This window comes from Brachyhypopomus gauderio, chromosome 1 (genome assembly GCF_052324685.1).
Source record: "Brachyhypopomus gauderio isolate BG-103 chromosome 1, BGAUD_0.2, whole genome shotgun sequence".
Lineage (NCBI taxonomy): Eukaryota > Metazoa > Chordata > Actinopteri > Gymnotiformes > Hypopomidae > Brachyhypopomus > Brachyhypopomus gauderio.
Genome location: NC_135211.1, coordinates 28940775 through 28968134, shown reverse-complemented (window position 1 = coordinate 28968134; position 27360 = coordinate 28940775). Strand labels below are relative to the sequence as shown.

At 43.5% G+C, this 27360-nt stretch overlaps 1 protein-coding gene across 3 annotated transcripts in view; it reads left to right on the top strand.

Annotated features, from left to right (window-relative positions):
- The window catches only part of arhgef10la (Rho guanine nucleotide exchange factor (GEF) 10-like a), a 91612-nt gene extending 83808 nt beyond the window's left edge, over positions 1-7804 (top strand). For all 3 annotated transcript variants that reach the window (XM_077007709.1, XM_077007707.1, XM_077007708.1), the window contains 4 exons: positions 684-855; positions 4408-4530; positions 4737-5827; positions 6106-7804. In XM_077007709.1, coding sequence (XP_076863824.1) covers positions 684-855; positions 4408-4530; positions 4737-5344 — 903 coding nt within the window. In that variant the 3' untranslated portion in view covers positions 5345-5827; positions 6106-7804. The remainder of the gene's footprint in view (positions 1-683; positions 856-4407; positions 4531-4736; positions 5828-6105) is intronic.
- The last annotated feature ends 19556 nt before the right edge of the window (positions 7805-27360 follow it).

The following is a 27360-nucleotide window of genomic DNA, read 5'->3' as shown; positions in this document are numbered from 1 at the left end:
GAGAGAGAATGAGAGAATGAATAGGTGTGAGAGAGTGAGCAAATAAGAACTGTTCCAATCTGTGTTTGTTATGGCCTATTGAGCTCCATATAAAACGGTGTTCTAATTATGTATGCTTGATTCTCACTGGACTCTCCCACATCGTAGTCTGTGGTTTTAACGCATTAGTGGTGCTGGGTGTATTTGCTGGCTAAAATGAATTGGCATCGAACAGAGAAGCAATGTTAATGAAGCATTTATTTTCTTCTTAAGATCAAAGACGCTTTCAAAAAAATTATTTTTACTGTAGTGTGCAGAACAAAAAGGGACCCTAGAAATCTCTCTTGGCATTTCATAACGTAGGTCCGAAGTATTTCATTTACTGCTCAGTGAAGGTCCTATGTTTTATTTGAGAGTCTCACGGGGTTAGGAGCTGAGGTAATTAAGACCTGCTGCTAGTCTCTATGGAGCGAGGTTTCAGATGATGTTTCATTGCTATCTGGAGCCCATGTGAAGTTTACAGTTCTTTTCACTTGTCCTTGGAGTTAGTGTTCGTTGTTGCTGAAATCATCTAAAATGTCAGCTACGCTGTTCCTGCTTTCTGTCTTAATCATTTTTCTGCTTTTCAGTTTCCATGGTTACTTTGTCACCTTTTTCTTTTACTTTAGCCTCATGTTCTCCCTCCATCTCTCTTTCTCTCTCAGAAGTTTGAGGTCCACCAGGACCCGCTGGTGAGCGTGACCCACATGGTGAGGGTGGGTGGAGGCGTGTGGATGGCGTTCTCCGAGGGCTCCTGCATACACCTGTTCCACACGGAAACACTGGAACACCTACAAGAGATCAACATGTCCACACGCTCCTCATTGTGCCCGCCGGGTGAGTCAACCCGCCGTCACCACGTTCACACTGTAAAATAACCACTTTAGCACCAGTGCTGATTCAGAGTGACAGATTAAAGGGTAGGAAGCTTAGTAAAAATGTAATGAGCCTTCTGTGGTTTCAGGGACAAACTGCTTAAGTAGCAGGTAAAGTACTGCAGACTGTAATGATTTAATTCAGACGGACACTGCCGAGCACAAGCAAAATCACTCTTTCTTCACGTTGGTCATTGCCATCGCTCTAATGCCCTATTTGTCACAAAGACAAAGCTAGACTTGGCCGACACGTGATCGTGGATCTGGCTTAGAGAGTCTCTTCCATGACCTTTGACTTTTCCACTCTGTTGCCCGTCGGGTGTAGATTCTGTGTATAGCCAAGAGGAGGTACCCTTGACAGCTAGCCTGACAAAAACATCCATGGTGCTGTCAGTCTTACCGTAGTCCGAAGGCACACAAGAACAAGAGCACTGGAGGTTGCGTAACATTGCACTGACATTCAGTTGGACCACAAACACTCACAGGATTTGGGACTTTATCCCTAGTCAGTGTTGTATTAAGGGTCATGTGGCCTAAGGTCAAATTCATACAGAGCTTAAGATGATCTCTTTATAAAAAGGCTGCACTGACATGTCTGTATTACAGGTTTTGACATTGTGAAACATGCACCGTTGGTTGATTGATGGTTCTTATCTGTGCCTTTACTATGTCATTAACAACACTGTATGTCCCGGTAGGCCGGTCCACTATACTGTTTGTAGTTTTCTACAATCTTGGTTTAAATCTTTCCTCAGAAATGTCTGTGACTTATTCTACGCAATTTCTGTTTGAGTTTGACTCACAATTACTAATTAAAAATGACAATTGTGCTTAAAAAAATAGCATGAAATAAATATTGAGAAAATATGTGGGCGGTTGCTTTGACACAATCATAATATGGCAGACATGGTATAAAAATATAACATGAGAAAACATGCATCTCAGGGGAGTTAAAAAGTCAAGAAGAAGTCAACACAAAGATCGTTTTACAAAGGTGAAATGTTTGTTTCTCAAAGAAATGCTCCATTCCAACAGTGACACTGTGTTGTCCATTGTCACACATTACCAGTCAGTGTTGTAATACCACCCCCAATCTCCTGCTTATTTCCAAGTGTGCGTTAATGCTCTGGACTGACCCTACGTCTAGGAGGTGTTACCAGGAGAACATATGGCTTTCATTAATTGTTCTTTTTTTTGTTTGAAGCCTCATTGCACAAACGCAGCGACAGTGTAGCAATTAAGCCGGCGTAGTTCCCGCCTCTGTCTGGGTGTCCTCTGCCGTCTCCGCAGGGTCGGCGTGGCGCGTCCCAGAGGATGCGGCGAGAATAAGTAGCTACCTCGCGACCCCCAGGAGCAGCGGAACGGAGCCACGGGGCTGGAGGGAGGGATTAATGAAAAGGAAAAGTCATGAAGGAAGGAGGGGGGAGGGGGAGGGCGCGATGCCGAAACAACGCTTTCCATTCCAGAGGTTGCCATGGAAACCCTCTTGTCTTGACTCCAGCAGGCCTGGCGTGTTGGTAGCTCGCCAGCGTTGCCCTCATGCATCATTTTGATTTTTTTCTTCTCCTCTTTGTTGTTCTTTTTGCCTTGTACAGGAGCAGACATGTTGCTCCTGATCCTCACTCATCCTCTCTTTAACCCTTTCTTCAGGGCTAACGAGTAATTTTTCTTCTTTAATTCCGCACACATCCCTGCTCGCTGATTTCTGCGCTCCCCAATAGATTAAATATTTATCGGCCAACCGAGTAGCTGACCAGTGAGCAGGAGTATCTGCAGGTCTCCTTCATCAGCCGCTTCCTATTATTTAACGGGGGGGGGAATGCACAAAGAACAAAAAGAAAACCCTGAAGATTTTCTGAACCCAGGAAAATGCTAAAAGTTTTTGGATCAAGGGTCCTGCTGGATTGGAGAAGACACATTGAGGCGGAGAGGCCAGGGCTCTGGTCAGAGTGTCAGACATCTTGTGATCACACAGATAGTTTGTGTTTGTGTCCGTATGTGTGTGAGAGAGGGAGAGGGAGAGAGAGAGGGAGAGGGAGAGGGAGAGAGAGAGAGAGAGAGAGAGAGAGAGAGAGAGAGAGAGAGCCAAGGCAATGTGGCAAGTGGAGGGAGAATTAAAACAAAGTGCCCATCGCTTCCTTCTGTCTGGATCACCCCCAAACCCCCCCCCCCCCCCCCCCAGTGGAGATGCCAGCAGACAGGCGTCAGAGACAAGCTGACACGGTTATTACAGATCTTCAGCCATCCAGTCCTGCAGAGTCCTGCCCAGTCTGGGACGGGTGATGAATTAATCACTGTCTCCACATTGGCAGTGTTTTCCACAGCTCGGACTTTGAGTCACCGTAAACAAGCGAGACGCTTAAGGAGGAAAAAGAACTTCCTTCCTTTGCAAACAGACGGAGCAGCTATCTCTGAGCTTCAGAAGATCTTACTGCGATATCATAGAGAAACATTTATTCAAAGAGAGACCCTGCACGCCTCGAAGAAGTCAACTCTCGGCCTTCCGCTTCAGATCTAAAACATGCAGGGGGCACTTCATAAAATATGGAGGTACATTTGATGGTATGCGCCTCCTTCCTCCCAGAAGCCCTGGATCTGTAAGCCATTGTGAGCAGCCTTGCAGTGTTTGGTGGGCATTGGAAAAAAGAGTAGATTCCTTTACTCAGTCTCTGGTGCTCGCTGATCCAATAAACTTGTTCACACGTCAGGGAACCGGGCGGCTGGTGTTTGTACGATGGATCTCCTATTTGTGCCACTTCTCACCTTTAACACATTCTTCATTTCCTGCTTTCCTGATGACAGGCCGGCATGATGGTACCTGCCACATTTGCACGGTAGCCAGAGCCTGCCCTAGGGCGTCGCTTCTCAGCCGTGATTGGTCAAGGGATCGGTCGGGGCATTGGTTGGTGGATCAGTCAGGGGCGTGTCTCTCACAGCCCCCGCCCACGCTTGCCAAAGCCTCATAGCCAACCTTCTGCAATGGAACTCTTTTCCTTTCTTCCTTTTAATTAAGCGGTACAGTGGAGATTAAGGGAGGCTTCAGATATTAAAGCAGTACAAGGGACGGCTTTAAAGTGCCCGGAGAACATTCAGCTGCGATAGTGCGTCTTGTAAATATTCTGTAATGCTTCTTTGCTGTTTCTTGGCTGAAGGCTTTGCTGGATTAAAAAGGAGCAAACAGACCATAATGTCCTTATAAACAGCCCACTAAACAGCACACAGGTGAATGAGCCAACGAAAGGTGATCAGCACAGAGGACCATTTTCAGTCTGTGCAGTGGTGGCGTATCTAAGCGCTGGAGACACGGGTTATTTTTTAAAGACAAAAAGCGCCTCTTTGTTGTCGACCAATTTCCTCCTGGAGAGTAAAAGGGTTTTAGCTGCCAGCACAGACAAAAGCGACCCAGCGCGCCGTGACCCAGCGACGGCATCCTGCGCGGCATGAAGGTGTCTGTAGCAGCTCCCCGACAGGAGCCCGATTCCCACCAACGGAGTCGCTGTGTTTCTCTCTGCAGCTCAAAAGAACATGAGGGTCACCAGCCTGCTGTTCTGCCAGGGCTTGTTGTGGGTTGGCACCGCCCAGGGCGACATCATCACGCTGCCCGTGCCCAAGCTGGAGGGCATCCCCAAAATAACGGGTATGCAAGCAGACATTTCCTCTCTAGGAAAAGCAAGTGAAAGGCTAATATTGTGGTAACTTTTTTTTGTCTGATATTTCAATGCTACCAGGATGATGCTGATTGTTTAAATCAAAAATGGTCAAACAATGTGAAATTCTTGATCTTCCTGAATTTTGTTGTCTTTGAGTGTGTTTGAGTGTATTTGTGTTCCGGCTGTGTTACAGGTAAAGGAATGACATCACTGAATGCCCACTGTGGCCCTGTGGACTTCCTGGTGGCGAGCTCCAGCATCCTGTCTCCAGATCTCCTGAAGCGGGACTCTCTTGTGGAGGGTGTTGACTCTGCATTTGGGGGGGAGGAGCAAACTGACTGCTCCTCCCAGGAGACCTTGCAGCAGACTAGTGGCTCCTCCTTCATGGACGGCAAAGCCAAGGGGCGGGGCATGCTGTTGCAGTACCGCCTCCGCTCCACCTCAGGCCTGCCGGGGCGGCCTCTGACGGCGCGGGGAGACGACGCCTCGGACTCGTCCCTGGAGTCTCTGGAGCACAGCCTGGAGGACGGCTCCATCTACGAGCTGAGCGACGACCCGGACATGTGGGTGAGGGGCAGGCCGTGTGAGGGGGGAGGGGGGGGGAGGAGAGACGCTGTCACCTCCGTGGCAGTCATCTCCGGTGGGCGGGGCTTCAGGAGGCTGAGAGAGGGGCCAGTAGGGGGCGCCACCGAGATGTCGGAGAGCGTCCTCATGGTGTGGCAGCTTCCCCTGACCGTGGTGAACGCCGGCGCACGCTCATACCGAGAAGGCTGGGAAGACTTTTCCGCAGGCTCAGCGTGAGCAGTTCTCACGGCACCGTGAAAGAGACACCAGCCTTGCCGAGAGCCACTCCGACATCCTGTCTCTCCGCGACACTGGGTTTGATCAGTGTAAGCGGAGCTGAAACTGAGTCAGATGTCTGTTTCTTCTTTCATGTCAAAAGCTTGAGATGTACAGGTCAGAGCGAGAGAGAGAGAGAGAGAGAGAGAGAGAGAGAGACTCTGGGAGTGCAGTGCTCTCCGTGATGCTGTGTGTGTCATCCTCCCTTCCAGTTCTGGAGCTGTATGCAGAACCCCTCTCTCCACAGGGAGTCTCCCATCATCCGTTTAGTGTGTGAATGTGTAGCCTCGTAAGGGGGTCAGCAGAGCTCACATACACACTATTTCCTTCCTGCTGCAGGCGGGTCATCCACTGGTGAATCGTTTACTTTGGGAATTTCCACACCATGGAGCTGCTGAAGGTTCTTTTATTCCCCTGCGTTTGATGAAATCCCATCAGCAGAGGGTAAAGGCAACGGGGGGGGGGGGGGGGGGGGGGGGGGGGGGGGCATCTCCGTGGTTCTGCACAGTCCTCCAAGATCCTCTCCCAGTCCATGCCTCCATAATGGGAACTCGTGACTGCGTGTGCGGGCGTATGTGCTTGTGTGTGTGCGTGTGCGTGTGTGTGTGTGTGCATGCATGTAGATAGTGATAAAGACTTATAGGTCAAATTACAATATGTCATTTCAGCCTTAAATGACTATGAGAAGAAGTTAATTCCTAATGAACTCTTGTTCTCAATAGATGCCTTCAACAGCAGCTCTGTCAGCCAGAGGCAGAAGATGTGCCATACGGAGGTCATTTGAAACATCTGATTGAGTCGGTGTTTCTTCCAGAGTTTCCAGGGGCATCATTAGAGTCATTTGTATGAAAGGAGCAGACAGACTGTCCATTATAACCAAGAAGGCAACAGGTTTATTTTTTGCTGAAAAACAGCTATTTACTTGGAATGACATGGAATGTGCCATTTTATGGAGTGGAATATCTTATCTGCTCATTTTATTTGCTTACTTTTTCCATAAATATATGTTGATCTGTTTACAGCAGTATTATGGAGAAATTCCAAAATAAAAAAGTACTTAAAATGTTTAAAGATTTAAAAAATAACCCAACTTATTCTATTCTAAAAATGTAAAGAAATTTCATTAAGAAAAGCACTTAAATTTCCAGCATTCCCCAGCCTAGTCTGCTATGTTTTTTTATTTATTTTTATATAGGATATGTTTTTTTGTAGATTATTATAGCCAATAATTTCAACTAATTTCCCTATGCTTAAAAAACAAAACCAAAGGAAGAAACACACTGACTCAACTCCCCCCAGTGAGGGCCAACGGGATCTATTGAAATAAAGATCAAAGAGTCAATAGTCATTATTTAATAAGAATTGTCATTCTTTTCTAAGTACATGGTAAAACATTGGATTTACTGTGAATTCATGTGGTATTTGACTTCAAACTACTGATGGGGAAGACAGAGATCAGGCTCTTCTTGAGGATATATTTTAGAGAAAGCCACACGTATCAGCAAAAGAGAAAAACATTACATCATACAGCTGACAAATTTAATACTCAACTGACAAACTGACAACATCGCAGTTCAAAAGTAATCAAACACTCCGATTATGTAGAACCTTAAATTACTGTACCAAGTGTGGAACAATTTTAATATGTAAATTAATCTGTAATGGAATACATTATAGATCAATACCTCCAACCTAGTCCTTCTTTAACAAATTGTGACTTCTGATGCCAGTAACGTTAACTATTTTAGCTCATGTCATTTTAGCACTTTGTATGCTCACTTTGGCCATGAAAGGGGAAGTATTGTTTGTGTGTGTTTGTTTGTGTTTCTCTTTTTTTAGGTAGCATTTCTGATGTAAGCTTAGCGCTATAGCCCTGTTCTGTGACCCTTCCACAGAAACTTTCATTAAAGACGCTACTGAGCCATGCAGTCAGAGTGCCTTCCAGCTTACGAATGCCCTAGGCGCTGAAGACACGGGAAATGAGGAATTAACACTATCTCATGATCTGATCACCACACGCAAGGCAACCTTGAGCATAATAACTGTCATAGCTGTCTCGCATGAAGTCCTGGTACTGCTAAAGTGTGCTAAGGTGTTATATTATTCGCAACTTAGTATTTATATAGCCTGTAATATTAAGAAATTCTTATGACTATTACATGTCTAACAGCATGGTCAATTTCTTGAATTACATCTCTAAAGATATATTAGTTAATACTAATAAAGTTGTAAATTATGTTTTTTTTTTCCAGTCCATTTTGGAAAACTGGTTATTTTAAAAATAAAATCCAGTTAACGCTGGACTGGAATATTCTTTGAACTAGAATTCTGAATTTCTGGATTTTTGCTCTAATTTGATCTAACTTGAAATTGTGACTCAATTGTTTGTGAATTCATTATAATAAATTGATTTTAAACATAGTTGAGACTTTCCAGATGTTTCAAGCTCAACTGATCACACAGATGCTGAGTGTTGTACTTGTCTCCTGCGCACAAACACAGGGTCTTACATTGTCATTATTGCTTTTAAATTGTGTTGTTTGACCTTATGGAGCGGCTGCCAAGTACAGCGTCTGCTCCCGCTGCTGGAGCGTCTGCGCTGGGCTCTGCAGACATTGTCCATTGTTGTGTCTCCACCTTGTCTGGTGGAGTGACCGTCTGTCCATTTTTGTTGTGCGCAAGGCGTTGTGCGCGAGGACAATTGGAGCGTCTCACCGAGGGACACCTGAAAGCAGTCTCAAAAAGGTCAAAGTTGGGGTAGGGGGGTGTGGGGATGAAAAAACCCATCATCTATGGTCTGAGCGGAGAGCATCACGGCAGGGGCAGAGATGTGTGAAAATGATGTGCGGTTGAACCGATAGATGCTAGCCCGAGCTGTTGGGCCCGAGCTGTTGGACCCGTGCCACTGATGTCTGCCTCGTGCCCCGTCACTGCCAAACATGACGTCCTGCACATTAGCCAGATGTGGGGCCTCTGGACTGCCTGCCGCTTTGTCCCTTTGATCGAGACGGCGCTCGTGTCTTAGTGTCACCGTCCCATTGGCTCCTGAGTGTGATGTCACTGTGAACAAGCGTATTAAACGCGGCACAACAACCCAGTTTGTAATACCTAATGCGATCTAACTTGAATTGAATCCATTTTTCTTTCATATCCCTGAACTGTTATTAGATGCCTTCCTAACTAACTCGGTGTTAATTTTAGTCCTTATACCTTGAAAAACACATGGAAACAATTGTGCTTTTAGCCTTTGTTGTGATATAGGAAAGTAATTTTTTCACATGGCCTTTTCGCAAACACAGACAACCTGGAACCACGTTATCCATCACCCACTCTTAGGTCTGCTTAGAACTTAAAGGGCCCTCAGAACTACCCAATGAGACTCTGTCAATCAGACCCGTCAGCAGGACAGAATCAACTGTGGGATCCAACTAATGAAAAGTGGGGCAGAGATCACGGAGTTTCTGAAAAAGAGGCCAGAAGCCTTGCCGACAGCTTCCATGACTGCACTCCGTCCGCCTGCAGGGGGCGCAGCTAAGCCTGGAGAAGAAACCCTGCCTCGCTTCCCGTTCTGTACCAGTATGAGCCAACACTGGCACTGCAAGAAATCCAACACTCTTCTCACACTGAGCCACATTAAATATAAAGCTATTACCAGAAGCAAGTGATATCAAAAATACTTTACATTTGCTGCAAGACAGGCCAATCACAGAGCTAACAAAGCACGGTGTGATTAATGCTTATTAAAAATCTTGCAACATTTAATTCCACATTCTTTTATGTGAAGCGTTATAGCTTTTTTCGGCCCACAAGTTATTAAGGTTGTCAAAGATTACATTGCGCTGATCATTCACCATGTATAAAACCCCACAGAAAGAGAGGAGCCACCGTTCTGTGCTCTGAAGCTTGGTACATACACATCAGGATAAATATACAATGCACAAGTAACTAGACGGTCACACTATTTTTGTTTTAGATCTGTACCGTAACACATTTTCCCATTCAACAATGACATTAGATGCAGTCATCCCTTAAAATGGGAGTCCAAAAAAGTTTGACTCCTACTGTCAATGATTCATTAAGCATCCAATATGCTGAAGAAAGTTTGTTTCGCTGTTGTGTCACTGGCAGGTGTAGGATGTACTCTAAATGGTAAAACCGCAGTGACAAAAATACAATAGCCACTGGATTTAGAGCGTCAGGACACGATATTTTTGCCGCCGCCCTCCGGATTCGGCTGACACTTCTACGTTTTGACAGTAAGCTGTCACATTAGGATGGCCTGCAGTGCAAACCACTGCCACTGTGCTAGTATACATGTGATATTTTATGGCCAGTACACTGCTGCCAGTAATCATTCAACCCTAGGAATGGGTTTTTTTGTTGCGGTTGTAGTTGTTTTTGTTTAAAAAAAAGCATTCAATTGTGGAAGCTTTATTGTCATCTAACTTAAAATGCAATTTCAAATTTTTCAAACTGCTCATTGGAAATGAAGGGGAGAGGCGCGCTGGGGTGCAATAACTCTCGGAATGTTTCACTAGTCCCCTCCACCCCCACCCCGTTTTTTGTCATTTGCATAAGTCATTTACTCCTTTGCAGGTAAGCGTTGTAAAGCAGCCCCCGGGGAGAGCCGCCTGCAGGAGCGTGCCTGGCAGAGACGGACGAGCTGAGTCAGTGACTCTGAGCGGCTCCGCGAGCAGCGACACGACGACTGACCGTTTTCTTCGCCCGCCAGAAGGCAGCTCGCGCACGCCGCTGCTGAATCGCGTTTTGTCAAAGACCGCGCGCCTCTCCTGCTCGCCACCCACCCCATCGGAAACACAACAAACTCCAAGAAGCCATATTGCAACGCCAGCATTTCGCCTGGCAAATACACTCTACTAAAGCGACTACTTTTTTTGTTTGCTAGCGGAACTTACAAAAAAGGAGGGAAAGCTTTCTCAAGATATTCCTGCCAATTAACCCCGCCCCAGGAGCGGAGTGCCTATCGCGCCACACAGCTTCGCGGGCCCGGCACTAGCGGCGTCTCCCCCGCAGTCTCAGGTGTAATTTGCATGCCTGGTCAAGGCTAAACGGAAGCACACGGAGGGACGCAGTCAACGGTCCTTTTGTGTTTTATCTACACACTCCTAAAAGCTCCTTTGTGTTTGCACAGCGACTGAGCGGTTACATAAAAAGAAACTAGCCCGCTCGGCTAATGACATAAACAAAGGAGTCGCAAACGAACGATTCAGACAGAGGGGGGTAGAGTTGGGTGGGGGGACGGACACTGATGATTATACTGTCAATTACTGTAGCTGTCCATCCATCGTCTCAGGCGTCTGAGACAAGGGTAAGAATGCAGAGAGGGATGTCTGGATGGGTGAGGTTGACAGCAGGCGCACAGATTGCACTGGGGACGGGGGGGACATGTCCCCTCCAGATTTATATTGACCCCACCCGAAATCTAGCATCTACAAGCATAAACGTATATATTGTACAGCTTGGTCCCCCTCACTTCAGAATTTCCATCTGCGCCGATGGTTGACAGGGATGGTTGTGGTGGTCCACATATACGGCTGTGATTTGTGGCTGGGGCATTTGTGGTGTAATATTGACTGTTGTGGGAACAGGTGGAATGTAAGTCTCATAGTAGAGGATAAAGTGAAATATTGCAGCTTCCATATGATGGACAATTTGCTGCCAAACTCCAGATGCATTTGTCTTAATTACCAGGCCTAGACACCTGCTACTACCAGAGGTGGGGACTCGAGTCACATGACTTGGACTCGAGTCAGACTCGAGTCATTAATATTAAGACTTTTGACTTGACTTGAAAAAATATTTAGAGACTTAGACTTGACTTGGACTTTTACACCAATAACTTGGGACTTGAATTGGACTTGAATCTGTTTACTTGCAAAGACTTGATTTTTTTTACCCCAAATCTAAATTTTAAAACGCATATTAATATTTATAAAGTGCGCCCCATTAATTTCATTTCCGTCCTTTTGACGCAGACCGGTCCTCTGCTTTACCACACTCTGTACGTGTGTGTGTGCATGAGCTGCAGCACAACCAATCAAATGGGGGGTTGGCGAACGTAAATTGTTACCGGGCGGGGTGTAAAATGGACACAAATTAAGTATTATATTGCGATCAATCGATCGCCAGTGGTTGGTGCCAGAGCAAACTAGTAACTCATTGAATCATAGATATGGATCAGAGGTAAATAAACTAGATTTTTTTTCCGGCGTGAGAAATCGGATGTGTGGCGTGAGAGCATGTGAAAAAATGCGTGTGTTTCACGCTCAATGCGTGAGGGTTGGCAACCCTGGGTTCTGTATCTGAAGTCGGGGAAGAGAGCCTCTCTCTGTCACCATCATAATATCCAGTTCTATCTCAGCATGGATTGTGTATTTGAAGACATCTACGTCGAGAAAAAAATATATTGACAAAAGTGGAGCGAGTTTTCAGCTATGGGGGCATAATTCTACGGCCTCATCGTGCACAAATAACATACAGACTTTTGGCCAGTTTGGTCTTTTGCAAATGCAATGCAGAATAGTTTACTGAAATGTCTAAAGTTGCAGATTCCTGTTAATTGTTCAGTTCTTATATTTGTTTGTCCTCTGTCACTCACACATGTTCTCCAAGAAACCAGATAAGAGAAGAGAGGGAAAAATGCTGTTATGGTTCTTTGTATTGTACTGTGAAAATATCAGCACTTTTTATTTGAACATGGAGTTCTATTTATGACTTTTTCACAGAATATTTATTTCTGGAAAATTGTAGTTTAAAGTATGAATATTTTTGCAGCTAAGTTTAACAAATTGGACTGCAATAAAGAGGTGTAATTTTAATTTTTTTTTTATACTTCGTGTTTTCAGTTGCACATGTTTTATCAAGATTAGAGGACAATACAGGTTTAAAAAAGAACACATGTCTATTATTTACATTTAAAATATACCTGCAACATTGGTAAAAAAAAAAAAAAAGACTCGAAAGGACTTGAAATTCCAAGTTTCAGACTTGGGACTTGACTGTTGCCTGTCTTGACTCGAGACTTGACTTGACTTGACTGTCTTTGCTTGAGACTTGACTCGGGACTTGAGGATAAAGACTTGGACTTACTTGAGACTTGCAAAACACTGACTTGGTCCCACCTCTGGCTACTACTAATGCTACTATTTGTGCAATTTCCAGGAAGGGAGACGGTGGTGGTGGTGATGGTGGTGGAGGTGGGGTGTTGAGGTGGGGGGTTGTTGACTGCATACAGTACACAACCTAAATCAACGTATGTCTTTTATGTTAAATAAAACCCAATGCTATACAAGAAATGCCAACACGTCTTATTGCAAATGTTTTGAATTGATATAAGTGTGATTTAAACAAAGAACTTTGCATTAGAACAATCCCCTATCAACACAGCATCAGGCTGTTATTGTAATCTACTTATTTAGTAACATTGTCATTAGTGTTTAGCAGTGGCATCTTTGGCACAGGAAGCCTGGTGGAGCACAAGAAACTTGGCAGTACCCGACTCAGTGAAACTACACACAAACCTGCTTGCTCAATGAATCCAAACACAAACACACCTTATTCTACCAAGAACATACCTGTTCTCTTTTGTTTGCTGATTTTGGAGCTCAATAGCACGTCTGTTTGTGGCGTCGATTTGAGCTGTGATATTAGCCCTTCCAAGCAAGCCCAGTCTAATAGCATTTTCAACGTGTTTGGCTAGTCGTTCCCAAATATGGCAAAACTAAAATATGTATGTCTCAGTTCATGAGTTTCTCAAATCACTGATGTGCAGACCTTTTACTCCAACTGAATGGTCCCAAGCACTTTTTGTGCATATCTTTGGCTGTTAAAATATATTTTCAAGAAATGGAACTGCATTGGTTTAAAAATGACATGGTTTAAAAATAATAACTATTTTGTCCACATTTAACTGGCAACAGAAATCACACCAGACTCTGAATTCACACAGAAACCATAAGCAGGAATTATTATTCCCTCCCCGTTAAACATGAGGGGGACATGTCCCTGCCCCCAAAGTATGAAAAGTTCTTTCATCAATTGAGTTGTAATGAGTCTTGAGGATTAACAGATGACCCGCCTCAGATGAGATGGTCCACAACACTATATGAAATCAGTAAGATGTGTCGGAGCCTGGCCAGTGAGGACCTGAAATATAATAAGCAGGACTGTAGTTCACACAGAACCTAAAAGGCAGCTGATGTAAATGAAACATGTTGGCCACTACATTCTGAACTAGCTCGAGCTGACTTAAAGCTGACTTAAAGCCATAACAGGCCTATCGGACATTTACACGCTCTCATCTCAGTTTTGAAAGCCTGTACAATTTTCTTAGAATCATATAGCATTAGCACATAAGCATGACTTATTTAGCACATGTCTATTCAAAAATAACATGACAGATATGTTACTTCTATGGACCTTAATTGATAGATTAGCAATAATTACACCAATTTCTTTAACTGTAGATTTCGGATGCACACTAACCCATGACCCATCTGGAATACACCTTACTTAAATAGCCTTAGTACCCAACACTAGTGATCCTTTTTATCAGAATTTAGAGGAAGTTTCTCCTCTTTGAGGTTTTTATGTTCTTATCAGTCTCCTATCTTTCATAACTGTGTTACTGAATCTGACCAAATTAGTCAACAACATAAAAAAATGAAAGCCAACATTACAATTCCGAGTTACATGTCCAAGGGGCTTTAAATGAAAGGGGAATAGAAAACGGGTCTTAACGCAGAACCTTGTGGGACACCATATTGCGCTCTCTCAGGCTCTGAAAATTCCCCATTCGCATCATCAAATGGGTAGGGGTTTGTTTAGGAAGATCTATTACTTGGCCAAATCCCTATATAGGATTCACTATATATAACTTCTTACAGGCTCCAGCAGTTTCTAAATCTTTAAGTCATTAATCTTGTAAAACCAAATGAAAATTTCATCACATTTCACTATACTGATCGTCTCTTGGGAAGAGATCCATGGTATAGTCTCGACTTCCACATTGAATAGACTACTTACCATCTACTGTAATATTTATCTCCCAGTCCAGCCGCTGCATAACTACTGTGGATAAACGGAGGTTTTATCTTTATAAGCCAGTCCTGATCTGTGCACCTGCGTTGCCTTTTTGTCCCCGAAACCCTGATTTATCTACATACTGACACTGTTGCAATGGAGATAAAAAATCAGGTTCTCCAACTGAAATAGCATTTAGGAAAAAAAGAAATGCTCTCCCCCTACTTCACTGCTTACCTTTGGAAAGATAAACTCAGCACTTTCATACACTGTTATTTCTCTGACCTTCATCGTGGTTTATTTCATGATAATGTTTAGGCCGTTGAAGGGTGACCTTCGGCTCGTATATCATTTGTTGTAACTCGCTAGCACAATTCCAGTAGAACCTCCACGAAGAAGATAAAATGCTCTTTTATGCCATGCTGTGAATCCAGTCAGTTTTTATGCCAACATTCTACCCATTACTCTAACTAAACGAGAACCTCGGCATGGAGCAGAAGTTGGAGGAGCCATCACCTTCCCCCACATCTACGCTAGACTTGGACTCGGCCCATCATGCACTTCTGAGGCAAAAACAACCATGAAATTTTACAACACTGGCTATGTTTTACAGCAACAGGAAAAATATGCTCTGCCCTATTCCCCATATAATAGCAGAGGGCAAATCTAGTGCTTACTGTTTCCTTGGGTGTCCAGCCGAGGAGCTCTTATTTCACTGTGCGTCTCTGGCCTCTTCCGACGCAGCAGCTGTGTCTTTCTGAAGCCTCGGTCTGGCAAATGCGACAGGTTCTCCCGCCGTTTTCTTTTCCTCGTGCCCCCACCTCCTCCCTGCCGCATGACAGATGCACCTCGAGCTAAGATAGCGGGGAGCGCATGTTAATGCGTGAGCGCTCTTTCTCAGGCGAACCCACCCGCTCTGAGGCATGTCCGCCAAAGAAGGAGCCTCATTGTGCACAGCCAAGGTCAGTATGGTAAACCAGAAGGGCTAAGTGAAATTGACATTGTTTGGGAGTTGCAGCGCAAAACACCTCCATGAATCGTATGTCAGAGCAGAGTTCATTTCAGGCCTGGTAGACAATCTCCGATACCACAACATGGATTATGATTTCCAAGCAAGGATTCTGTCGTAATAAGGACGAGATGTCGTCCCTGGGAGAGAGACAGAAATACAGAACTCTAAAGAACTATAGCTTTCCTGCCTTGCATTCAGTAGCTATATCCTGAGGACGTCCTGGTTAACTCAGAAATACCTGCTTCATTATGCAGCTGGTTGTTTGCTTAAGAAAGCCAACTCAAGATGCCTGAGGACACAGTAGCTCTAATTATGGATATACATAAGTCTACAACTTCTTGTTTCCAGTTAACCATCTCACCAATTCTAAGACCACCGTGCATTCCAATAACATCATTCTATTCTTTCTTTCGAGTTTTCTGAAGAGTCTTATTATTTGGCATCGACTTCTTTTTATTTGTGGTTCATGCTTGAAATCACCAACAACGGGCAACATGGCCAGAAGGATTAAGGTGTCAGTTTTATTGTTCCTTTTGCACTGGGTTGCCAGTGCTGTTCCTGAGGGCCCAGAGTTCATCAGGAATCGTTGTTTTCACTGCTCTGATTAGTACTCCTGCACTCCTTTATCTCATCAGTATGTTATAGGAGGGGTATCACCAGGTCAAGATGGACTGCTGGGGGAGGTATGGGCAGCCCGATTAACCCCTTGTATGAAACACCTACACAGACTGTAGAATAATTCTTCGAAACGCCCGATTTTCCCAAACTCCATGGCTACAGACGGGAATACCAGAAGGATATCAAGATTGGATCCGTTTTCATCACCTGAACCTGTAATTCCAATGAAGATATTTTCCAGATTTCAGAAGAATCAGTTTGGACATTGGCTCACTCAAGCACTTCAGAAATGCAAATACGTGTAGGTAATGGCTAGCAGATGACCAGTCTATTCACAGACACTATGAGTCATGCTTGAAATGTTCTCAAAGTCAAATTTATTTATATAGCCACTTTTGCAACAGCCGTTGTCACAAAGCAGCTTTGCAGTGAGTAAGGCAAAGGCGACAATTGCAAGGAAAACTCCTTAAGAGCATGAAGAAGAAACCTTGAGAGGAACCAAGACTCACCGAGGACACCCGTCCTCCTCTGCTTGACACCAGACACCACAACAGAAAAAAAAAAAGCAATAAAGACAAAGAATAAATAATAAGAGCACAAAAGTATTCTGCATTACTCAAAAGTCTGGCTTTGATGAGAATAAGTGTCTCTGAAGTCAAACCAATTGACTGATCACTGCTATTTTGTGGAGATCATAAGCAGGTCCATCAGCCATGAGAGAATCACCTTCCACTCTACGTAGTGCACAGTAGGTGGACTTTAAGGGCCATATGATTCAACAGGAGCTATTTTAACTCTGTCTTGTCCAGTTATGCAACAAGATACAATCTCAGTTTCTTGTGTCACAAGAGGACTTATTTTTTTTTTTGCATTATTGTGTAATGGTGAAGATCTACCTTTTCCCCAAAAGTGATGAATGTCACAACTGAAGCCTAATTAGGATGTAAGTAATGTCCACTGCCTCCGAACCCCACAGCAGACCAGTGTGTGTGCTGTGTGGCTGAATCACCAACACTGCCATTTCAGGATCCACCAGGCCGTTGTCCCGCTGAGCAGTTTCACGTTACATATTATATATATATATATATAATATGCATTGAGCTATTTTTGGACTGTGTGAATTAATTGTCCATCTGCCAAAAGGTTTGGGACGTTTGATGTTTTTCCCCAAATAACTTCTGTATAACAATCTTCCCAACACTCTTTGGTGTTCTGTCAACACATAAAGCAAATAAATAAATAAGCAGCCATGCAAACAAACAAACAGACCACCATGAAGCTGCTCAAAAATGTTGTCTCGTCAGACTTTTTATAATCAGACATTTTAGATGTTTGCATCCATCCATCATAAACAACAGACTAAACAAATATTGGTCGCGTCAAATGCACTAATCACAGAAAACTGTCATGCAGGTTTGTACTGGGCAAATGTGATAAACCAGTGAGATTCCTTCCTGGTGGGTATGAGAGCAAACCGCGCTTCATTGCCAAAACAAGATAAGCCTTTGAGAGGGCTGGATCTAAAGTGGCATGCTGAGCCCTGCCATCAGTTAAGCAGTGTCCTTTACCCAGAGAACTGTGCGCGGCTAATCAAACAACAGCTCTCCGTGTTCGACATGCCCTCGCATGGTTAAAACACTGACCCGGCTTTTAAACAGTGCCTTTTGTGCTGTCATCCTAGCAACTTTAATTTAATGAAACAAAAAGGTAGTTTTTTTTTGCTTTTTTGTTTTTATTTATTTATTTATTTTGCACAGAGGGTCCATCTGAGGCCAAGGCCATGATTATGCAGGGTATAGGTTTGCAGAAAGGTAGTCAGACATTGGATTAACTCTCCTGTGAGCCTCTCATCCAAGCATATGAATTTTGTCTTGATTCCTAGAGTCTAAACCGCAGGCATAACCTGACTTGTGAACTGAACGTGTGATTAGCCAATTATATTTAAGTCTAGTTAGTTAGCTTGTAAGAGTTGTTGGATTTTCAGATTTGCCCCAAAAGGTAAAGCAATATTAAACGTTTGCTGAAAAAAAGTTAAATTAATATTCTTTTTACATAATCACAGTTTTCACTTTTAGTGTTCCTAGTTCTCTGTCTCAGACTGCCTGACATAAGAAGCTAATATTAGCCAACCGTTATTGATGTTGAAGAGAAGTCAAGGGTACAGCTCAAAGCTCATAAGCTTTTTCATGTCTGAAACGCAACTGGTTACTTGTAGATCTGTTTGATCCAGAGAAGTTCTAGACAATAAACTGGTTAAGAATTGAGCCATAGCCCAATAATGATCAAACACAACGTCCAAATAGTGTGGATCTAACAATATAACAAACACATGCCATTTTAAACCTAGAGTTAGAGTTAAAAAGTCCCCCCGGGTAACCTACAGTCTGCTCTGTGGAAGAGCTTTCCTCATAGGAGATATTTCAAGATGGCTTCAGTGGATTCCGCATCTCTCTTGCGTCTGTACCAGGGATGTGTAAATGCACTCTTGTTATGCTTTCATGTATTATTAAAAAAACAACAAACAACAACAAAACTCTTCGAACACAGTGTTCCCTGGGCAGGCCTCATCCACTTAAGAAAAACAAGAGAACAAGCCAAATTCCACAACCATATTCGTCCATGTGAAAAACTGGAATTTGTCCATGAACCACTGCATAAACTTGCCTACTATATGCACCAAACTGAAAAGGCAGACTGAAGCCTGTAGCATCATTTTCTGGAGCCACTTCAAGCACTGCTAACCACCGCATCAGATTCTCTGTCTGGTGTAGACAGCACGTCCAGAGGGACTACGTCCAGCTGTGTCCTGCGTGTCTTCAAAGGGGGGGGGGGGGGGGGGGGGGGGGGGGGGGGGGGGGGGGGGTAAGGGAGAGAAATCCATTGTCTATCGATCCTGGCCTCTGGGTCATGCAAGCTAAGTTCGTGGCCAAAGGGTCAGACACTGCTGAAACAACAAACTAACAGCATGTGGTAATCAAGTAACAAGCTTCTTGTCACAATCAATGGCAGTCAGACCGGTGCTATACCCATCAGTGACACCGACACTCACCCCTGGCCTTGGAGGATCTATTCACTTATACTCGCTTGTAGATTCCCAAAAAATAAAATAATACATTGCACTTGACCCAGACAAAATTTCTCCAAGCAAAACTATATTTTATCAAGTACATGTATGAACGATTTTTGAGTTTGTTAGTTTGTCTGCATTTTAGTTTATAATGCAGCACCCCCAAGTACCAGACAAAGGAATGACACAAAGAATATGTGTATAAGGACAAAACTTGCCATGATTCAAAATAAAAATGCAGATGTGTCCAGAGGACATGAGGGTTATTTCTGTGCCGGCTTGTGTACACCACGCTCTTATTTACAACCTTTTTAAGGTCTCTAATGACTGATCTCTATCGACTAGAAGGCCCCTACCCTTCCTGCTCACGTTTATCAGAAGGTGCCACAAATGTATGCACTGACCTCATTTTATGATGCATTTGTTTATCTGATGGTTCTGAGTTCAAATAATTACAGCTCGACTTGCATCTTTTATTTGGCTAATAGCGAAAGACACAGGGGTGAAAAGAAGAAGATATGTTGGGTTGGGGTGTGGGGGTGGTGGGTGGAACAGTCAGGAAAGAGGCCATGTTGTATCTGTCCTCTGAAAGGTCCTTCATTACACCCAAAGAGATTGTGTACCGCGTCAACAAACACAAAGCCATCTTTCTTTCCCAGCCTTCCTTCGATTGGTGTTTTTGATGAGACTAGAGTGTCTTAATGGCATTTCAGAGATGGTCTAACTAGGAGCCTATGAATTGGGAAGGCGCTCTCAAACCTGATTTAGAAACGACGAGCTGCTCTTGTTAGGAGGGTACAGTCCTATTTGTAATGCGATAAAAAGAATAAGAGATTGCTCTCTGAAAAAGCTGTGGCTTAATTATATGTAATTAGACTGGTTGTTGGTAGAGAGCTGATACACAGGGGCAACCCCTGGGTAATGCGGATAATAACAACGAAAAGGCGCTTCAGTGAGAAAGTATTAACAGCCCAAAGATAAAGTTATATAAAATTGCAGAGCTACTGTACGTGTTCCTTTGGGTAATGAATACTTAATTTTGGAAACATAACTGTCCAAAAAAAACACGTTGTAGCTGGGGAATATAGTTTTGTTTCTACAAACTTTTACTTATTGGCCTTATGTCCTTAGTTTCTGTCTGACCCTGAGATTAACATTGATGAAGTGATTGTTAAAGCTTCCCCTGTACTATAGCGCCTTGGTGTAACCTTTGACCCTTCTGTTTTTTAAGCCCTATATAAAAGGGCATCCTTTCTTCCCTGCAATATTGATTGCCTGTTTTGCAGAACATGAAAGATGGTGGAAGCTTGGTCCGTCCTGACTTGACTGGATCGCATCAGTTCTCCTTCCTTTGACATCTGAAACATCTCATGAAACCTTCGATACAACACCCAGCCATGTGAGTTCCAGCCCGTAACGAAAAGATTGTGCCACTCAAATCGCTTCAGGTCTCCATCAGGCAACGCTGACTGCAGGTATCATCCTGAAATCGCTTCCGACTCCGGCGTGTGTCCGTTAATGCCTTCTCCAGGATCACACAGATCCTCAGACACTGGGCTCCTGGTTGTCAAGGTCAGACTGTTCAGCATGGTTCCAGGTTCTTCGGGGTCATGACCCCTAAATGCTGAGATTATTCTTCTATTTCCATTTTTAAAGTCCAGTGCCAAACTCTTGTCCTGTCAAAACTCCCACCCCTTCTGTAACGATGGCTGCTTATCCTCTCTCTAAACCAACTTGGAGTTGGAGAATGAATATACATAAACTGATCACTGATATAAATCTAACATCAATATGAAGCATGAAGTTCTCAGCTGTTTCTTGGGGCCCTCAGTGATAAAGAAAAGCATGTGAGTACATCATGACAGAACACACAATCAATGACCAATATCACTATATTGGTCAATATATCACTATATTGGAAGAAATATTACTACTGCTCAGTTTCTCCCACACCCAGTATGCTTAGTGTGATGACCGATAATGATAATAACGACAACAATAATAATAGACAAGATTTATATAATGCTGTTCAGTAATCCAAAGACCATTATAAAGTATAACAGAAATAAGAATCACAAATGAATGAAATAAATAAACACACAGTGTTAATGTATCTAATGTGTAGGTCATGTTATTTTGCAGGCTTATTTTGAAAAAGCTCAGAAGAGCATTTTTATTTACATAAATAAATGTTTTCTGGTGTCTGTTGGTGAGCTTTTGCGATTATGAAGTATGTTGGACACTGACTCAATTTTATCTGTTTTGTCACTGTACTGCAATACACCGGAATTGAAATGACAACTGTGACAGGTCGTAGTGCGGAATGTCAACTTTAATTCTGAGTTATTTATACCTATAGTAAACTGGGTCATCCATATGTGCATCACGGCCCTCTGCATAAATGCCACCACATTTTAGGGGATCAAAAGTAATAATAAACATTGAAAAATAAATATTTATGTTTATTACTTAAATATAAATATAACATGTTTCCAAAGCTCTAGGGATGGGTTGCGATTCCCCGTATCAGAGAATTTGAGAATTAACTTTGTTTGCATTTCAATCTGATGTCTGCTGCTGTTGTATCTGAACATGAGGACCAGGGAGGTGTTTGTATACCAGACTGGCAAAATGCTGATTATTCACAAAAAATCTGACCCATGTCTTAACGTCCGGTGAAATCTCAGGGACTGAATGGCATAGAACAGCTGTTGTGTTTTGTAAATCCCTGATAAATAATGTTATATAATCCTTCCAATTTTGACTAAAATGAAAGTAAAGTGAGAGTTTTTAATAATTTTCTTTTTGTTTCCTTTTGCCATTTTGCTGTGTGGTTGGGCCCCCAGCAGGTTGATGGATAGCTACAGTGTCAAACATTACCACCCAGTTAGTCAGTATATGGCACAGGCTGAAAACAGGGTCACGTCAATGCAGCTTTGTCTGAACCCCAAGACGCGAAAGGTTGTTTTGATCAACAGCAGTATCCGTGCCGTGTACAAATAGAGGTTAATCAAATTCCCACATTAGCTACTTTAGTTACTCTACCTATATTCAGTGTTTAACCAGGTCCAGTTAGCTAACAGGCCTTGACTATACACGGTGTGAGGTAAACATGGGGCAAATCAAAAAACACTTTCAAAAAGGTCAGTGTATCGTACCATATATCATGTACTGAATCAGCCGAGCTAATTGCATACCAAAATTAGCATACTGTAGCCTGCACATTTAGTTATATTCCCATTGCATGCTACATTATTGAATAAAGTGTCAAATGAAAATGGTGACATTTAAGATAAAGACCAACTCTGCTGGCAAATCAGGAGCTACATTTAGCCTAATATTCAAATGAGGTGGCTGTAACTGAGATGCCTGCTACAGAGTCGTGTGTGGTGTGTCAGGAAAGAACATCCAGCCATTTTGATTTGGGATCACTTCCTGGAATAACGTATAGAGAATAAACCACCCCCAGTTTGTATCCCTGAACGTATCCTTTGCGATATCTCTATCACTCAAGCAGACTGATGATGAATGTGTGGAGGAGGGTCAGTGGATTTCAGTTCATCAATATGCAATATAAGGTGGTTTATGATTAGTGTTATCTGTGATAAGATCTCCTCAAATAAAGTGTAATTCCTAAACAGTGACAAAAAATAAAACACTGTTTAATTAAGCACTCTGTAGTTCCCAATAATGGTTGAAGAGAAGCTGAAGTGGATTCAGGGAGAGGATCACAAATGTCTTGCTAAGAGAACATTTTGAGTAAGGAGGAAAAATACTGCACAGGGCCTTTAAATCCTGCTACACAATGGGTTCCATGTCTAGATTATGGAGTGAATAAAATGTACTCCCTTGCTGAAAAAAATGACCAAAATTGTTTTTTGAGCCCATTTTCTCCTCCGAGAAGCTTCAGAACTGTGATCATTTTCTAAGAGCATTTCCTTTGATCTATGATCATTTCCCATGATCCTTTCCTATGATCATTTTGCATGATCATTTCCTATGATCCTTTCCTATGATCATTTTGCATGATCATTTTGCATGATCATTTCCTATGATCATTTCCTATGATCATTTTGCATGATCATTTTGCATGATCCTTTCCCATGCACGTTTTCTATTCTGCCAAATTGTTTGTTATTTAATAAGGTCACCATCACATTTTTGCTCCTGAACAATTAACCAATTTGATTTATTTTCAAACCTCATGATGTCCTATTTAACTGATATTGATATGGCACTGGTCCCCACGTTGAGAGACAATAACAACAGACTCCAGATGCAAACACTCCATCAATCTCATTTATTTAATCTATGACATCTGTCATCTCTTCTGTTAGCTGTCTTGCATAAAAACTAATGATGTAACCACACAATGCGCTAACAAGCACAATTACGTTTGGCCCTCTAAAATCAGAGAACTATGTATGAACAGCTGAGTCTACCTGATTCACAGAATATAAAGATGAGCAGACTGTTGTCCTGTTTCTTAAATTCCCATAGAAATGGCAATACTATATATAAAAAAGGCTGAGACTTGAGACTATGTAACTGTCCCAAATACAAATATAAATATGACCTTTTACCTCTCAAATTCATAGTTAAGATTTAATTTTAGTGTTACTGTGCTTCAGTACAGAGCCAAACAGCTAATGACTGCAGTGTGTATTGAAGCATCCCAAATAATATTCATATTTGTGAATTTTTAGCACAAGCTGTGTCTGACAGAAAATATGTATTATTGATGTTTCATGTGTTATTAATTGGTAAATCCCACAGCCTATAACATGAAATATTAATTGCAGTCTTAATCCATAATCCTAGGAATTTGAGTTTAGATAGAAGAGATACAAGAAAATCATCCACCTGATTGTGTGTGTTCATGTGTGTGTGAGTGCTTGTGTGTGTGTGATCATGTGTGCGTGTTCGTGTGTGTGTGTGTGTTCATGTGTGTGGTGTATAATCCCAGATTGGACAAGTACAGTAGAGGCAGACAGTGAGAAGGCGAAGAGAAAGTGAAGTCACATTGACAGCTGTTTCGTTGCACTGTGTTGCAATATGCAAATATTTCATATAGCAGAGGAACACCTAGGGGTGTGTGTGTGTGTGTGTGTGTGTGTGTGTGTGGGGGGGTTACTGCTTGGAACTTCACCTCACGTCTCTGGCGCTGTTCTTAATGAGGTCGACTTAGTCCAAAACAATACCACAATGTGCTTCTTCTGTCAGGTGTGTCAGCTGTAACATTTCTGAAGACTGATGAGGCCTCTCAGAACTCAAAACAGACACGTTTCAATGTGGAACAACAGTCAGAAGCTCTGAGAATATATTTTACACTCTCTTCTTTATGTACATATCATTGGTGCACTGGGGATACTCAGTATATTACACTGTCATGATATAGTGTACTGTAGTAGTAATAGTAGTAGTAGTGTAGCAATATAGTATGTTTTCTGTTGTGGTACCCATCTTGCATTGTGCATTAGAACTGCCCCCCTAAGCTTGCTTAAACATTATTAGGTGTGATGTGTGTGGATGTAGTCATCAGTTACAGAACGCCATAAATAGTCTTAGTTTTTATGGCACTGACCAATCAGTGACCGTTCAGGCTGGATAGGTAGTGACAGCTCCTATGACTGATGGTACGCTTCTCTCCGATGGCCATTTTACAACGTACAGCCCGTGCCTCAAACGAACCACCATATGTCCCCTGTCGTGATGTATAACACCCTATGGTAAGAGCCAGCTGTGTCAGCCATGGTTCATTTCGCATGCAGGGCCCATAATGTGGCAAACGACGAGCTGTCATGCCTCACCATTCACCAGTAACAGGAAGTAAGAGGCTGGACACTGAGGCCCTGCAAAACCCTGAGCTCCAGCGTGACGCTTTGTTCAGAGTGACACGCGGGCTGTGCCTTAGAGACGCACATCGCGCGTAAACAAACGCTGGTGCCGCGGGGCAAACCCGACATGTGCGTCCAGAAGAGCGGGGTGAAGGCGGTCATGTCCGCATCTAAGGACAGGAAACAGAGAGTGGAGAACAGGTCACTGTGGCAATTTTTTGTGGCAATTTTAGTTATTTACTGACCGAACTAGAGAGAATGAGTCAGCATTATTTTGGCGATGCTAAAGGGGGTGGCCTGTCCTTCATTCCTGCTTACAGTGGCATTAGAAGTTTAAAAGACTGAGCAGGTGCTGATTCGTGCTAACGCAGCGGACTTGGTGACCTAATGAACTTCTCCACCTCAAAGCGAGGCAGTATAGCTCGCCGCTGGCCGCCCGGAGAACGAAGAAAGACGAGGTGCGTTGTAGACTAATGTTGGCATTCCTGAATGTAATTAACTCCACTAAGTGCCATTGTATTCCCAATGAAGCCTGCCTCAGTTTTACGAGGCTTCTGAATTTGTTGCTTTATTTCCAATTCAAAGTCAAATTTCTTTCTGAACTTTTCTTATTCCCAATTGGGTTCAGGTTGATGTCTGAAAATTAAGCATAACAAAAACAGTACCAGGCTGTGGCTCATGAAGTAGTTTGCAGTGCAAGGTCTGAATTCATTTGATCTTGTATCCAGTTAATTTCCAACAGACTCAACCCTCGCTAATGATCCAGCATATTCTGCATGCGTTTGGAAAAACGTAACGAAGCTCAAATGCAACCCTACTTTTAACCTGGCCCTGGTTTCACCTCCTCCATTTGATCACATCAAATTAATCTGGGGGCCTTCAAGGATGCATCGATCACACGGCACAAATGATGCTCTACGTAACTAATTGGAATTGTAACAAGGGCTGGTTGGCTCCGAAAGGTCACCGCGAGGCATTCCTACTGGCGTATGGCATGCAATGTGGACACACACACACACACACACACACGGATAATGAGCCAGGCCCCACTGAGGGTGTTAGTGCAGTTCTGTCATTATCAGATTAATGTTCCACAGCAGTACAGACAGAAGGGAGTGCAGAGAACCATGCGATGACTCTATTAATAATTGCAGTCACCTTTTGCTATTTAATTGATTTGTTTAATTAATTCTAAAGTGAATATTAAACATGTACAAGGTGATCACAGTGCTCTTTATGTTCTGTTACAGAGCAGGCACCTTTGTTTTGAGGATGCATAAAATGCCATATGCTAATACAGGATTGATTATTTATTCCAAGGCTTTAACGAATGAGATGAGCCGATTAAGAGATGCTGAAGAGTGTTTGAGTAACCGCCTGTGTGTGGAACATGTTGGAAGATGCACCCCACAAATGCTGCACCCCTGTGGTATAAAGAATGCCATGTCTTGTCAGGAGCACCAGTTCACATGAGCTATGTTGATAATGGCTGCAGACATATTCTGAATATTCAACCAGTGGTATCACTAAGTATATAAGAACCATGGAGACAGAGAGAGAGAGAGAGAGATAGATAGAGAGAGAGAGAGAGAGAGAGAGAGAGAGAGAGAGAAAGGAAAATAACATGGCTAGCCCCACAATTCCCCAGAGAGACTTAAAATCAAAGGAGTATAACTCTGCCAACTTCTAAAGCCAACTTCTGTGTAAACTCCCTTTACGGGTGCTGAATCATCAGGCACTCGTGTGGGCAATGAACTGCGTGTGTGTGGGGGGAGGGTCTATTAAGTGTGTGTGTGGGGGGTCTATTAAGTGTGTGTGGGGGGGTCTACTGCGTGTGTGGGGGGAGGGTCTATTAAGTGTGTGTGGGGGGAGGGTCTATTAAGTGTGTGTGGAGGGGGTCTATTAAGTGTGTGTGGGGGGTCTACTGCGTGTGTGTGGGGAGGAGGGTCTACTGCGTGTGTGGAGGGAGGGTCTATTAAGTGTGTGTGGGGGGAGGGTCTATTAAGTGTGTGTGGGGGGTCTACTGCGTGTGTGGGGGGAGGGTCTATTAAGTGTGTGTGGGGGGAGGGTCTACTGCGTGTGTGTGGGGGGTCTACTGCATGTGTGTGGGGAGGAGGGTCTACTGCGTGTGTGTGGGGGGGTCTACTGCGTGTGTGGTGGGAGGGTCTACTGCGTATGTGGGGGAGGGTCTACTGTGTGTGTGTGGGGGGGAGGGTCTACTGCGTGTGTGTGGGGGGGTCTACTGCGTGTGTGGTGGGAGGGTCTACTGCGTGTGTGTGGGGGGAGGGTCTACTGCGTGTGTGTGGGGGGAGGGTCTACTGTGTGTGTGTGGGGGGGAGGGTCTACTGCGTGTGTGGTGGGAGGGTCTACTGCGTATGTGGAGGGAGGGTCTACGGCGTGT